Raw genomic sequence first — 13,847 nt, 5'->3', positions numbered from 1 at the left:
GGGGATGCTTGCAAGCTGAAGAACACCATCCCAACCATGAAGCACGGGGTGGCAGCATCATGTTGTGAGGGTGCTTTGCTGCAGGACTGACTGGTGACTTCACAAAATAAATGGCATCATGAGGAAGGGGAATTATGTGGATATATTGAAGCAACATCACAAGACATCAGTCAGGAATTTAAAGCTTGGTCACAAATGGGTCTTCCAAATGGACAATGACCCCAAGCATACTTCCAAAGTTGTGGCAAATTGCTTAAGGACAACAAAGTCAAGGTATTGGAGTGGCCATCACAAAGCCCTGACCTCAATCCTATAGAAAATGTGTGGGAAGAACTGAAAAAGCGTGTGAGAGCAAGGAGGCCTACAAACCTGACTCCGTTACAACAGCTCTGTCATGAGGAATGGGCCAAAATTCACCCAACTTATTGTGGGAAGCTTGTGGAAGGCTACCTGAAACGTTTGACCCAAGTTCAACAATTTAAAGGCAATGCTACCAAATACTAATTCAGTGTATGTAAACTTCTGACCCACTAGGAATGTGATGAAAGAAATAAAAGCTGAAATAAATAATTCTCTACTATTATTCTGACATTTCATATTCTTCAAATAAAGTGGTGATCCTAACTGACCTAAGACGCGGAATTCATTTTTACTTGGATGAAATGTCAGGAATTGTGATAAACTGAGTTTAAATGTATTTGGCTAAAGTGTATGTAAACCTCAGACTTCAACTGAACAATATGTAAACGATGTGTGAGGATATTATCTGCTTCAGATGCACAATGTCAAGGGGTGCATTGCAAATGCCCAGAAGGCTAAAACTGTAGTACTGTAAGCCTATGGCTGCATTGGCATTGCATGTCATTATCAGCTGCAAAATGGATTCACATATATCCTAATCTCCTGAAAAAGAGTGACAATCAAATAAAAATAATTTGGAGAGCTTATGACTGAACCAAAAAGGTTCAGTCAAGAATAAAACACAGAACCAGACAGATTCCCTTCCCATCTTTATTCCAGGATTGTGATTAAATCAACATTGAATATTATATTAAGTTATACACTTCACTTCAATGAAACAACACGTTCATATAATTTCAAAGTATATACAAGTAAGCTAACTCATAAAGGTTAGACATCTTAGTAACAGGTAGGCTATTACTAAAGCTTAATTTTAGGTGAACAAAAAAAAAGAAAATAACTGAGGTGGCCAAACTCGCTCCACTGATCCCTGATCTACTGGGTGAACAGACTTCTGTTGCAGACCAGCAATAGCACACTTGATTTTCAACTAATTAGGTTTGATAAATTGAATCAGGTGTGTTCGTGCTGGGCTTGAACAGAAGCCTGCACACTGCACACCCAGCAGGGTTGGCCTGCCCTAGCTGTAATAGGTTTATGCATTGTGTGTGACTTCAAATGTATTTTTATTGACAAAATTTGCTAACATAGGTACACATATAATCCATGGTATGCAAGATGTACCCTTATTCTCTTGGTACAGTCATTGGGACCTCATCTGCAGACTGGGTATCTGCGGACAGAAAACATCACAAAGAAACAGGCTGCATTATTCTCAAATTAGACAGCACTGAATATTATGTTGGTCTAGCCCTCTGTCCTCAGTTTTCCTCACTAATCTTTTCACAATATCCTCCCACAAAGGTACAGTACCTGCCTTATCCAGAGTGAACTACACCCTCTTCTCTGACAGCTGGAACTGCTAGTAATCATTTCACCCTCTTCCACGGCTGTTAGCTAGCTAGCTAATGTACCTAGCTACAAATGCATTTCAAGTTACAACAATAAATAAATCAAGATGGCTAGGTAACTAGCTAATATTATGTCAGCTAGCTGGTGATATTTAATTCACTTGGCTAGTTAGCAAACATTATGTTAGCAGCTCATTTGAGTTAGCCTGCACACAAAGTTCCTGTAGCTATCATGTTAAAAATATATTTACCTACTTAAATAGGTTCTCCCACTGCAACCGTTTTCTGTGTCCTTAGAAAAATGAAATAATGGGCAACCTTCCAGAAGTTAAACACAGCCAGTCATGTGGACGATGAGGAGGACTTCCACCACACTGACTCTGGTCTTCCAACATGGCGCCTGGTGCGGTTGCTAGGTGATTTGGGCTCCCGAGTGGTGCTGCATCTCAGCACTAGAGGCGCCACTACAGACCCTGGTTTGATTCCAGGCTGTATCACAACCGGCCGTGATTAGGAGTCCAACAGTGCGGCACACATTTGGCCCAGCGTCGTCCGGGTTAGGCTTTGGCCGGGTTAGGCCATCATTGTAAATAAGAATTAGTTCTTAACGTACTTGCCTAGTTAAATAAAGGTAAAATAAATGACATAAATACGTTTGTGACTCAATTGCAAGCCCTCTATAGGAGAGCATAAAGGCCTGGTAGGTAGGGCAACCCAAATAATCATACTGTCATGCACAGATTCTCCACTTCAGGAAAGATATCTGGTTGTCTCGCAAACCATTCTGAAATAGACATTAGACCGATGTCCTCGGGATGTTTGGAAAAGTCTATCTGGTTCTCTAAACACAGACACCTATCATGCCCTCCACTCCTTTCAAAACCGCCATGTTGACCTCATTGTTCTTTCTCAGGTGCATAGAATTTTACTCTACTTTACTGTAATAGTCATATAACATCCAAGTTGCAGCAGTTTTGGAAAACACACTTATTCATATTTGTCTTGCGATGTGTATGTTTATTCAAGTTCGTGCGGCTAGTGGTTAGAGCTTTGGACCAGTAACTGAAAGGTTGCTGGATCGAATCCCCAAGCTGACAAGGTGAAAACATGCCCTTCTGCCCCTGAAAAAGGCAGTTATAACCCACTGTTCCTAGGCCGTCATTGTGAATAAGAATTTGTTCTTAAACTGACTTGCCTAGTTAAATAAAATAAAGTCATAATCAGGTGTACATTCTTAGCACTGTTCAAAAGGCTTTACTGTCATTATTTCACTAGTAGCCTAGTATAGGCCTAAAAGATATTTGAATTTGTATGTAAAATAACACCCAGCATCTGGAAAGTGCATGCATGACGCCCCGTTATTTCCAGATGTTGACAAGTGTTCAGGTCTAAGAAAAAATAAATCTAGAAATATATATATATATATATATCCTCCATTCTAATTTTCTTTAGATTAATGCAACAAAGTCGCACTGTAATATTTTTTTGCAGCAACTGTTTTGGTAAAATGTAATTTGATACTCCCTTTGTTTTTACCTTTCCTGGCCAGAGCAGCCAGCGAACGAAAAATATTATAACTGAAATTGAATCGAAGAAAATAAGGGTTTTGTGGCGTGTACTTTCCTACAATATACAGATGTGGTCGGTCCTCTACCATAGAAAAAAATGACTTGTTGACTCACATAGTGTTTGTTCGGATTTCTCCTCTTCTGGACATCTTGAACTGTTACTTCGTGCACGGTCCGCCTTGGCATGATGTTCTCTTTCAGCGCTTCCACTAAAAACAACAGCCCGGTTTTAGAACGATCAGACCCGAATGACAAAGTTTACCCACCCAACCTTTGTCATTCACGCGGGTGAGATCCTTGATTGCTGGATGCAACAAATGCGATTATTTCTCGTAGATGGTCCACGTCAGATTTCCTGTCCCACATTCAGTCGCTACTCTTCTTGCCCCGTCCCGCTGTAGGCTATGTCCGAACTTCTCTGAACCAAACTCCCAGCCTATCCCAGCTCACCGACTCTAATTTGATAACTGGAAAGCCTCCACCACAGACAGACCAGCCCTGCCTGCGACACTTTAAATCAGGTTGACGTTTATTGGGATGAGTCTTGTCCTGGAGGCAGAACTGAGCGATTTCTGCTTGATCCAATAGTGTGTGATTGCGGCCAGCAATTCGGGCGTTCCTGCTTGTGGGCAATGCTGCGTCCGTAGAAACGCCCCCATCGAGCATCACATTTGTTCCTGCATTAAGCCCCCCCTGGAGCATGCTATCTTCATGCTTGTGTGACCCTTTTGATATTCTGGATTTCCTCTGAAATAAATGTATTATCAGAGTTTTTCTGGGGCAAAGGACACTGTCTACCGGTGTACTGTCTAGCTTGCTACCTCGCACACAGTGTCCTTCACTAACGCCTGCCCAACACATGCCCTCGCCGTCCTTAACAGAACTGCAGGAAAAATTGCATCAAATATTATTTGTCACATGTGCCCAATACAACAGGTGTAGACTTTACTTTGCTTGCGAGCTCTTCCCAACGATGCAGTTTTTAAAATAAAATAAAAAAATAATAACAAGAGGAATAAAATAAAATACACAAGGATGGAGCTATATACAGGAAGTACCAGTACCAGATAAATTTACAGAGGTACAAGGCATTTGAGGTAGATATCTACATGAGGTAGATATCACTAAAGCACCTTATACCACCCACCACTGCGACTTGTATGCTCTAGTCGGCTGGCCCTCACTACATATTCGTCGCCAGACCCACTGGCTCCAGGTCATCTACAAGTCCATGCTAGGTAAAGCTCCGCCTTATCTCAGTTCACTGGTCACGATGGCAACACCCATCCGTAGCACGCGCTCCAGCAGGTGTATCTCACTGATCATCCCTAAAGCCAACACCTCATTTGGCCGCCTTTCGTTCCAGTACTCTGCTGCCTGTGACTGGAACGAATTGCAAAATCGCTGAAGTTGGAGACTTTTATCTCCCTCACCAACTTCAAACATCAGCTATCCGAGCAGCTAACCGATCGCTGCAGCTGTACATAGTCTATTGGTAAATAGCTCACCCTTTTCACCTACCTCATTCCCATACTGTTTTTATACTGTTTTTATTTATTTACTTTTCTGCTCTTTTGCACACCAATATCTCTACCTGTACATGCCCATCTGATCATTTATCACCAGTGTTAATCTGCAAAATTGTATTATTCGCCTACCTCCTCATGCCTTTTGCACACATTGTATATAGACTGCCCATTTTTTTCCTACTGTGTTATTGACTTGCTAAATTGTTTACTCCATGTGTAACTCTGTGTTGTCTGTTCACACTGCTATGCTTTATCTTGGCCAGGTCGCAGTTGCAAATGAGAACTTGTTCTCAACTAGCCTACCTGGTTAAATAAAGGTGAAATAAATAAAATAAAAAATGAAGGCAGGATACAAAATAATAAGAGTGAAATAAAGAACAGAATAGCAACAGCAAATAATGAGTGTAAAAGGGTGTGTGTGTGTGTGTGTGTGTGTGTGTGTGTGTGTGTGTGTGTGTGTGTGTGTGTGTGTGTGTGTGTGTGTGTGTGTGTGTGTGTGTGTGTGTGTGTGTGTGTGTTGTGTCAGTATGTGTGTGTGTGTGTGTCATGTGTATGTGTATGTGTTTGTACAGTACCAGTCAAAAGTTTGGGCACACGTGCCATTCCATGGTTTTTATTTATTTTTTACTGTTTTCTACATTGTAGAATAATAGTGAAGACATCAAAACTATGAAATAACGCATATGGAATCATGTAGTCACCAAAAAGTGTTAAACAAATCAAAATAGATTTAATATTTTAGATTCTTCAAAGTAGCCACCCTTTGCCTTGATGACAGCTTTCCACACTCTTGGCATTCTCTCAACTAGCTTCATGAGGTCGTCACCTGGAATGCATTTCATTTAACAAGTGTGTCTTGTTTAAAGTTAATTTGTGGAATTTCTTTCCTTCTTAATGCGTTTGAGCCATTCAGTTGTGTTGTGACAAGGTAGGTATACAGAAGATAGCCCTATTTGGTAAAAGACCAAATACATTTTATGACAAGAACAGCTCAAATAAGCAAAGAGAAATGACAGTCCATCATGAAGGTCAGTCGATGCAGAACATTTCACGAACTTTGAACGTTTCTTCAAGTGCAGTCGCAAAAACCATCTCATGAGGACTGCCACAGGAAAGGAAGACACAGAGTTACCTCTGCTGCAGAGGACAAGTTAATTCGATTTACCAACATCAGAAATTGTAGCCCAAATTAACACCTCACAGAGTTCAAGTAACAGACACAGCTCAACGTCAACTGTTCAGAGGAGACTGCGTGAACCAGGCCTTCATGGTCGATTTGCTGCAAAGAAACCACTACTGAAGGACACCACTAATAAGAAGAGACTTGCTTGGGCCAAGAAATATGAGCAATGGACATTAGATCGGTTTAAATCTGTCCTTTGGTCTGAGTCCAAAATTTAGATTTTTGGTTCCAACCACTGTGTCTTTGTGAGACGCAAAGTAGGTGAACAGATCCGCATGTGTGGTTCCCACCGTGAAGCATGGAGGAGGAGGTGTAATGGTGTGGGGTGCTTTGCTGGTGACACTGTCAGTGATTTATTTAGAATTCAAGGCACACTTAACCATATAAATTAGTGTGTGACTGAGTGTGTATATGGTGTGTATATATAGTCTAGTGAGTGTGCGTAGGGTCAGTGCAAGATAGGGTCGGTGCCCAATAGGCGAAGGACACTGTCTACCGGTATCCTAGTTCTCTAGCTATCTTTCCCAGAACTCTCCTGCTGTGTACCGGAGTCCTAGCTATCACTCAGTGTCCCTCGCTCCAGACTGCCAATCACCTGCCCTCGCCGTTGTTAACAGAACTGCGGGAAAGCAGTGCCCCGCCTCCTAGTTTCAAAATAGAGGTACAAAGTGGACACCCCAAATTGTAGGACACATTTACACCCTTCTCTCTAGATGGGCCAAAGTCAAAATTGGCTACATCGTAATAATTCATGAAAACTAAAATGAGCTTGTTGGTCTTACTTTAAGGTGAGGGTTAGGCATTAAGGTTAGCAGTGTGGTTAATGTTAGGGTTAAGGTTCGGTTAGGTTTAAATTAAGATTTTATGACTTTGTGGCTGTGCCAGCTAGTGACCACTCTGCAGAGCTGCCACCAGAACAAGATTCATGATGAAAAATGCTAACCTGCCTCTTTATTGTAACTAATTTACATTCTGGTTATTTTGTGATTAGCCTTTAATATACTGTGAACGAAACATGACATGGACTCGCCAGAGTGTGAAAATCCCAGCAGTGTTGCAGTTCTTGACACAAACTGGTGCACTTCAATATTTTGTCTTGCCCATTCACCCTCTGAATGACACACATACACAATCCCCGTCTCAATTGTCTCAAGGCTTAAAAATCCTTCTTTTTACCTGTCTCCTCCCCTTCATCTACACTGATTGACGTGGATTTAGCAAGTGACATCTATAAGGGATCAGAGCTTACACCTGTATTCAGGTGTAGTCTATGTCATGGAAATAGCAGATGTCCCTAATGTTATGTACACTCAGTGTATCCTGTATTATTCAATATGATTTTGTAATTTAAACATTGTAATATCTACTGTGAAACAAGATCAATAAATATCCTTAAGAATCAGCCAAAGACTGTATACCAAGAGGCACAACTTCAAGAATCAGCCAAAGACTGTATACCAAGAGGCACAACTTCAAGAATGACACACATATGCCTGGCAAGTTTCCCTCATGCCCACAATAATTCTAGACCAACAACAGGGGGTAGAAGACCCAATGGTCTTATCTGTTACTCAACATCAGTGCCTGGTCTTTGTGCCTCAGTCATCATTAAATATAGTTGACACATCAAGTGATGAGGATGAGCCCTCCCTGAAGGTTGTGGTGGTGGTGAGCCAAAATTCACACAAGCTGCTGCTACTCACTCAAGCTGCAGCTGAGCTGTTGCCCATGGATGTCACCAACAGGGGTTTGGTGTATGTCCGAAACCTCCTTCACTCTGTACACATACTGTATAACTCTGAGCTGAGCATAAAAACAATGCAGGTATAATGGGTTGGCTCTGGGCGGCAGGTAGCCTAGTGGTTAAAAGTGGTGGGCCAGTAACTGAAAGGGTTGCTGGCTTGAATCCCGAGCCGACTAGGTTAAAAATCTGACGATGTTCCCTGGAGCAAGGCACGTCAAATCAAATCGAATCAACCCCAATTGTGCCTTTAAATTACTCTGGATAAGAGCATTGACTAAAATATGAAACTGTAGAAGGTAATAGAATGGAGAAAGATGTTGATGATTTGGCATCCTCAGTGATAGAGATTCTGTTTTGGAAATCTTTCAAAAGTCCCATTTCAGATATGTACCGTGAGGAGGTAGATCAGGTGATACAGGCCAAATGGCTTTTGGCACGTTTTCCCACAAGATAAATCTGACATGAACACTTCTATAATTTGCCTTGAATCTGAGTGGTGCCATGAATAATATGCTCTTAATGTGAAATGATGATGTCTCTACCATCTGTCTACCAGCATTGAAATTAGCTCACGAGGAAAGTAGAGCACATTTATGTTTTTGTCTGGATTGACAATGAACGGGTCTGTTGTTGTTAGGAGCACATGGACTATATCTTACCTATCTTTCCCGTCTCAAGCAAAAGAAGACCAGCATCTGTCAAACAGAGCTGTCTGATCTTGATGTGAATCCAGTTGTTTGAAGGGCACTCTATACTGGCATATATCAACTGGGTGGTTCCAGCCCTGAATGCTGATTGGCTGACAGCTGTGGTATATGAGACTGTGTACCATGGGGTATGACAAACATTTGTTTTTACTGCTTTAATTACTTCAGTAACCAGTTTATAATAGCCTTTTATTGAACATGCACTACATTCATGTATGGAAAAACACAGATACATTTAGAAAGAAACAAATGTTAAAATTAGCTGAAAAAACACACAATTAAGGGGGTTGTAGTACTGCTTGTCCACTGTGTTTGCCTTCTTGTTTAGTTATCTTAAGAGTGCCATCCAAATAGAAGGCCCTACACACACTTTCATTGAAGCTGGCGTGGATGAGCTATTTTTTTGTGATACATTTTCAGCCCAACACAGAGGTTTGTGTTGAGATGGAGCATCATCTTGTGGTACATTATGAATACCGCATCGAGGAACATTTTGTTGTTTAATGCCCTCTGTTGGTGCAAAAGAGAATTGCAGTTGTACCTGGCCTATTCACTCACATGGGAGGACCATAGAGACGAATACCAAGAGAAATATGGTTGTAGTTTATATATATAGAGTTTTTTTCCCCCATCACATATTAGGGAAATCAGTATTTGGGGTTCAGAAAAGTATCTGTGTCCCCAGCCTCAGTCTATAGAGAGGCCTGTCACATGTGGCCCAGGAGTGTTCAGATGTATGGTGATGGGTCGGAACGGTCACACATCTGCAGCTCCATGTGTGAAGTGATGCCAGAGAAGCGCTCCTGTAGGGGCAGCAGGTAACCCAGGGCCTCTCCCTGAGAGATGGGCCCCATGTAGCGGTACGGACGGATGTTGAAGATCTTCACACAGTACTCTGTCATACAAATTAAGAAAATACTGTTAATGGAAGGGAGATAACTCGGTGAACGACCCTTGCGTGATGAGGAACCTTGCCTGAAGACCCGAAGACTTGCCCAGGCTTCAGCTCAGTGGGACAATACCATCTTGTGATGCACATCAGACCTTGGTTATGATAAAGCGTGAAACAATAGTAATATGAACAATACCCATTTAGTCCCAGATCTTCTTGCCATGATAGCAAAAACAAACTGGCACTAACACACATTAGGAAGCCGTGGAAAACTGCTTATTCCCTCATTCTTCAACACTGCACTGCAATCAGATGATCGTTCATTTGTTCCCTGTGAGGCCCAATCACGCCACAGTTTGCACAAAGATGAAAGAGTCTGACAGAACATGTGTTCCTCCCATACTGCGGTTCAATTAGAGGTAGCGAGGAGCAGAATAATGTTGTTTACCCGTTTCCCGCGCTGCTGCTTATCAGGCCAGGATGCACACGGCTAATGCAGACGCATGGCTGCGGCCTTAACGACGGCCATTACTGGAGATCATTATGCGTCAGCTGCCGTTGATGGGAATTCAAAAGCAGCCAGGTCCAAGTGGCAAAGGCAAAGGGGAGTTCAGTGGGATCTCAGCCCTCCTCCACTAGCGTGGCTAATCCCTCCAAATCCCTCGTTACTTCCCCCACAACGAGACATCAGCCTCTGGCCTGGACAGAACACAGGCCTACCTAATGCCCCATTACACGCTACTAGATCGTCTAGAAAGGTTATAATGATTAGTTAGAGCTGTTCAAGGTCCCGCTCTCAGAGTCATGGTATAGGAGCATCATTGAGTTATACCAGTCTCTTGTGTTCTTTTTCCCCCCGCTGAATGTGAAATCTACGGCAATGAAGCTACAAGTGTATACTGTACAGTATGAAGTGCTCACCGGAGTTGGTAAGTTTAACGCCATCGTACTGGATACCCACCACTGGCCCCCTCAGGGTACCTGAGAAGGGGGCGTTGACAATGCTGTAATCGTCACACACCACATCCACTGCCTTGTGGAGGCTGTCATCATCTCTGTGAGAGAAAACATACAAAATATGTTTAAACCTTTGATGCAAACGCATATTTAGACATGCCTATTTACATGTTACTCATATAGCAGACGCTCTTACAGTACCTTACAGGAGCAATTAGGGTTAAGTGCCTTGCTCAAGGGCACATTGACAGATTTTTCGCCTAGTTGGCTTTGGAGATTCAAACTAGCAACCTTTCGGTTACTGACCCAATACTCTTAAACTTAACCGCTAGGCTACTTGCCGCCTGAGACGTGTGTTTCAACCTATAGTGTCAATAATGTGACGTAACCCATCTTTCTGTGGTTTAAACATGAGCAGTGTCAAGCTCAGAGAGGTATGATAAGCTCTGTGAAATGTCCCCAAAAGAGGATAAAATAGGCCCCCTCCCATGTCAGAGACCTTCTAGAGTTGAAGCCCCCACAGCCAAACAAGTCACAACCCCTCACTCTGTTGTTATGGTGACCGGCACACAGGACGCTCCAAGCACCGGCTGTAGGGACAAGACATGAGACTGTGTTACCACTGAACATAGCAGAAAGCCAAAAGACTCCTAATGTGAACTACCAAGCAGAGTGTTATGGAGTAGTGTGTCACCTGGCATACAGCACTGGTGTGTCTTAGGTGCAGCACACTTGTTCTTCAGGTACCTCCCCTGACAGATGTAGGAACTGCGTTGGCAGATGCCACCGATGCTGGAGCAGACAGTGTCGTTCCTTAACTCCTTGTCCCTTTTTGGACTTCCTGTCTCCTTCCCTTTGACCTTTTCGTTTTGGGTCAGCTTCTTTCCCTTCTTGTTGTTTCTCACTGTTGGATCCCGTTTGACCTCAACAACACCTTCAACCTTCTTCTTCTTTCCTTTATTGTCCTTTCCCACCTTCAAATCCTTGTTTATTTCAATGACATCTCCGGCCTTCTTCACCCCTCCATCCCTTTGCTTTTCACGTTCAAGAGCAAAACCAAACAGCAGGACTTGGATGTAGGAGAGAGAGAGAGAGAGAGAGAGAGAGAGCGAGAGAGCGAGAGAGAGAGAGAGAGGTGGGGGGTGAATTAACTTGTCCTGCAACAACGCTATAAAAAGCATGCAGGGGCCTCCACAGGTAAAACCGTAACAAGGCGCTTACTTCTAAGCTTCGAGGTTAATGGGCAGGTTGTACTTATTCTGACCGGCATCCATTCCTCCCACCCAGGCCTCAACACTAGTGTCAGATCTTCATTAACTCTATTACTCTGCACAATGAATTTCCAATCAGTCATGGCGCCTGAACACACAGGCCGGCCCTTGTAATTGAAATGAGCTACTTATCACTAAGGCATAGTCAGGCCTTACGGAAAGCAATTTCTCTCTGGCACACGCGACACCATTGTAACCTCGAGGAAATGCAGTGGGGTTGGATTCTCTAGATAAATCAATACTAATTGATTACCCAGGCAGCCCCTGATATGAACACACATCTCAAACACAACTAACTGCACATGCTGGTCCACATGGACTTGTTGTTAGGTTATATAGCACTCACTGGTAGTTTTTATGCAACCAGGCGGAGCCCTGTTTCCAGATACTTAGACAACACGACTGTTTACATGGTAGAGTGTCTTATTTTACTGAGACAGACAGTTGAATAGTTTCAATGCCTTAATAAGAGTGTTATTTTGTTTAATTGCTGTCCTGTAATTACTTTGCCACCGTGGCCTATTTATTGCCCTTACCTCTCTTATCCTACCTCATTTGCACACGCTGCATATAGATTGTTCTACTGTATTATTATTGATTGTGTTGTTTGATTATTCCATGTGTGCCTCTGTGTCGTTGTGTGTGTCAAACTGCTTGGCTTTATCTTGGCCAGGTCACAGTTGCAAATGAGAACTTGTTCTCAACTAGCCTACCTGGTTAAATAAAGGTGGAAGGAGGGGGGGGTGGGGGGGGATGCTGCCTGTTACTCACCAGCCCTTCAAAGCCACTCTGATAGCTAGCGCCTAGCACCCCGGGTTAGATGCAATGTTGCACGGAACACTCCATCACGCCGTAAATTACAGCCATTCCACCAATAAACTGACGCAACCCCCTGTGGATTCTGTTGACATTCATTTACAGCCACTTAATATGGTTCTCTTCATGCACTGTTGTTGTGGGGTTGCTAGGCACGGAGTGTGGTTATTGTTTTGGCTGAAATCCACTTTTAAAATTGCAACCCCTCTTCCATGGTGCATGCTCTAGGAGGCTGGTAAAGTAGCCTGCATTTACTACTGGACAATATACTTACAGTATGCAAGAAGAGCTGAGATCATGGAGATTCTTAACAGCATTCTGGCAGTTTGGACGGGCACTCCAAAAACCTACAAAAACAAGAATAGGACCCAGAATTGTTACGTAATGTTCGGCAAGCATTCGATTTTGAAGAGTCGATTCATAATAGAAGACTGAATACATTCTCAAATAGATTAGAGACTTTATTATAGGCAAACGTGTAAAGCTTGGTCTAGATAGTAAAGTGTGTGCAGTGCTTACCAGTCCTGTGGAGGAGTTGTGTGGGTGTCGTGAGGCCAACACAAAGAGAAGACTGTGTGAAACCAGGTCAGCCCAGTCTTGAGTATGCATCCCTCCTGGCCACAGGACATTCCACCACAGTCAATATTGATATTGGCATTTAAAATAACATATCCACCCAGTCTCTCGCTCTCTCTCTCCTGAAGGGACCGATTCTTCACTGTGTTTCCGCTCCTAAAGGGACTGCTATACCCAGGCTAACCTTACCAGATCTATGCATCCATTGCCGCTATGACTTTTATTAATTGTAAATCGTCATCAGCGTCAGCGACGTACTCAGCATCTTCAGCTCTCCTTCAGAACCGAAACAGTACTTTACTCCTTCAGCGCCGTACCGGTGTAATCATATCTCCAAAACACGTGTTTTATCCTGCAATAATACGGTTTTACATGTGACCGTGCCACGTCGGCGTTAGCACGGACGGAAGCCTTTGAGTCTCGTGAGTACATCTCACCGCTGCATGCCCGCCTGTCAGAGCTTTACTTAACAAGATAAAATAAAAAAATAAAAACATTATTCTCGAGTTCACGAGATAATTAGCTTTCGGCAGGCACACAATGCAACTCCATTCAATCAATAAAATGAATTCACTCCACTCTATTTTGACCATTCAAATGCTGCCACGTGAACATAGCACATGATGGGCAATCTGTAGGGAGCCTCTTTGATGACCAAGTGTGCCCAACAGCACAGCACCAGTCAGGCTGTTATGTCTAGTACAGCTGGGTTACAGTCCCTCCCTCCCCTGGGGGAGTTATAGGACTGGACCAGGCCACTGGTGGTGTGTCGACACACTCTGAATCTTAATGTGGTGGGAGAAAAGGGGTTTTGGTGGCAGAGAGAGTTGAGCCTTTTCAGCCGGGCGGCTTTGATAATCAAATATCTGTTCGGGGGATTATGCTGATAGAC

At 43.1% G+C, this 13,847-nt stretch overlaps 2 protein-coding genes across 3 annotated transcripts in view; both read right to left on the bottom strand.

Moving 5' to 3' along the window:
* LOC118390881 (SH3 and PX domain-containing protein 2B-like) overlaps positions 1 to 3,875 on the bottom strand; it is an 85,269-nt gene extending 81,394 nt beyond the window's left edge. Inside the window, exon 1 of one of the 2 annotated variants that reach the window (XM_035781596.2) lies at positions 3,395 to 3,875. In XM_035781596.2, coding sequence (XP_035637489.1) covers positions 3,395 to 3,466 — 72 coding nt within the window. In that variant the 5' untranslated portion in view covers positions 3,467 to 3,875. The remainder of the gene's footprint in view (positions 1 to 3,394) is intronic. The other variant, XM_035781597.2, reaches the window with a different exon arrangement.
* Positions 3,876 to 8,618: 4,743 nt separating this feature from the next.
* Positions 8,619 to 13,613, bottom strand: LOC118390880 (uncharacterized). Its single transcript, XM_035781595.2, has 6 exons — positions 12,899 to 13,613; positions 12,654 to 12,726; positions 10,987 to 11,361; positions 10,792 to 10,882; positions 10,257 to 10,390; positions 8,619 to 9,338 (listed from the first exon to the last, which is right to left on the bottom strand). Exons 1-6 carry the CDS (start codon positions 12,986 to 12,988, stop codon positions 9,172 to 9,174), a joined length of 930 nt encoding a protein of 309 aa, XP_035637488.1. The 5' UTR covers positions 12,989 to 13,613; the 3' UTR covers positions 8,619 to 9,171.
* Positions 13,614 to 13,847: the final 234 nt, after the last annotated feature.

Source organism: Oncorhynchus keta, chromosome 12 (genome assembly GCF_023373465.1).
Source record: "Oncorhynchus keta strain PuntledgeMale-10-30-2019 chromosome 12, Oket_V2, whole genome shotgun sequence".
Classification (NCBI taxonomy): domain Eukaryota; kingdom Metazoa; phylum Chordata; class Actinopteri; order Salmoniformes; family Salmonidae; genus Oncorhynchus; species Oncorhynchus keta.
This window is presented reverse-complemented; position numbering and strand designations above follow the sequence as displayed.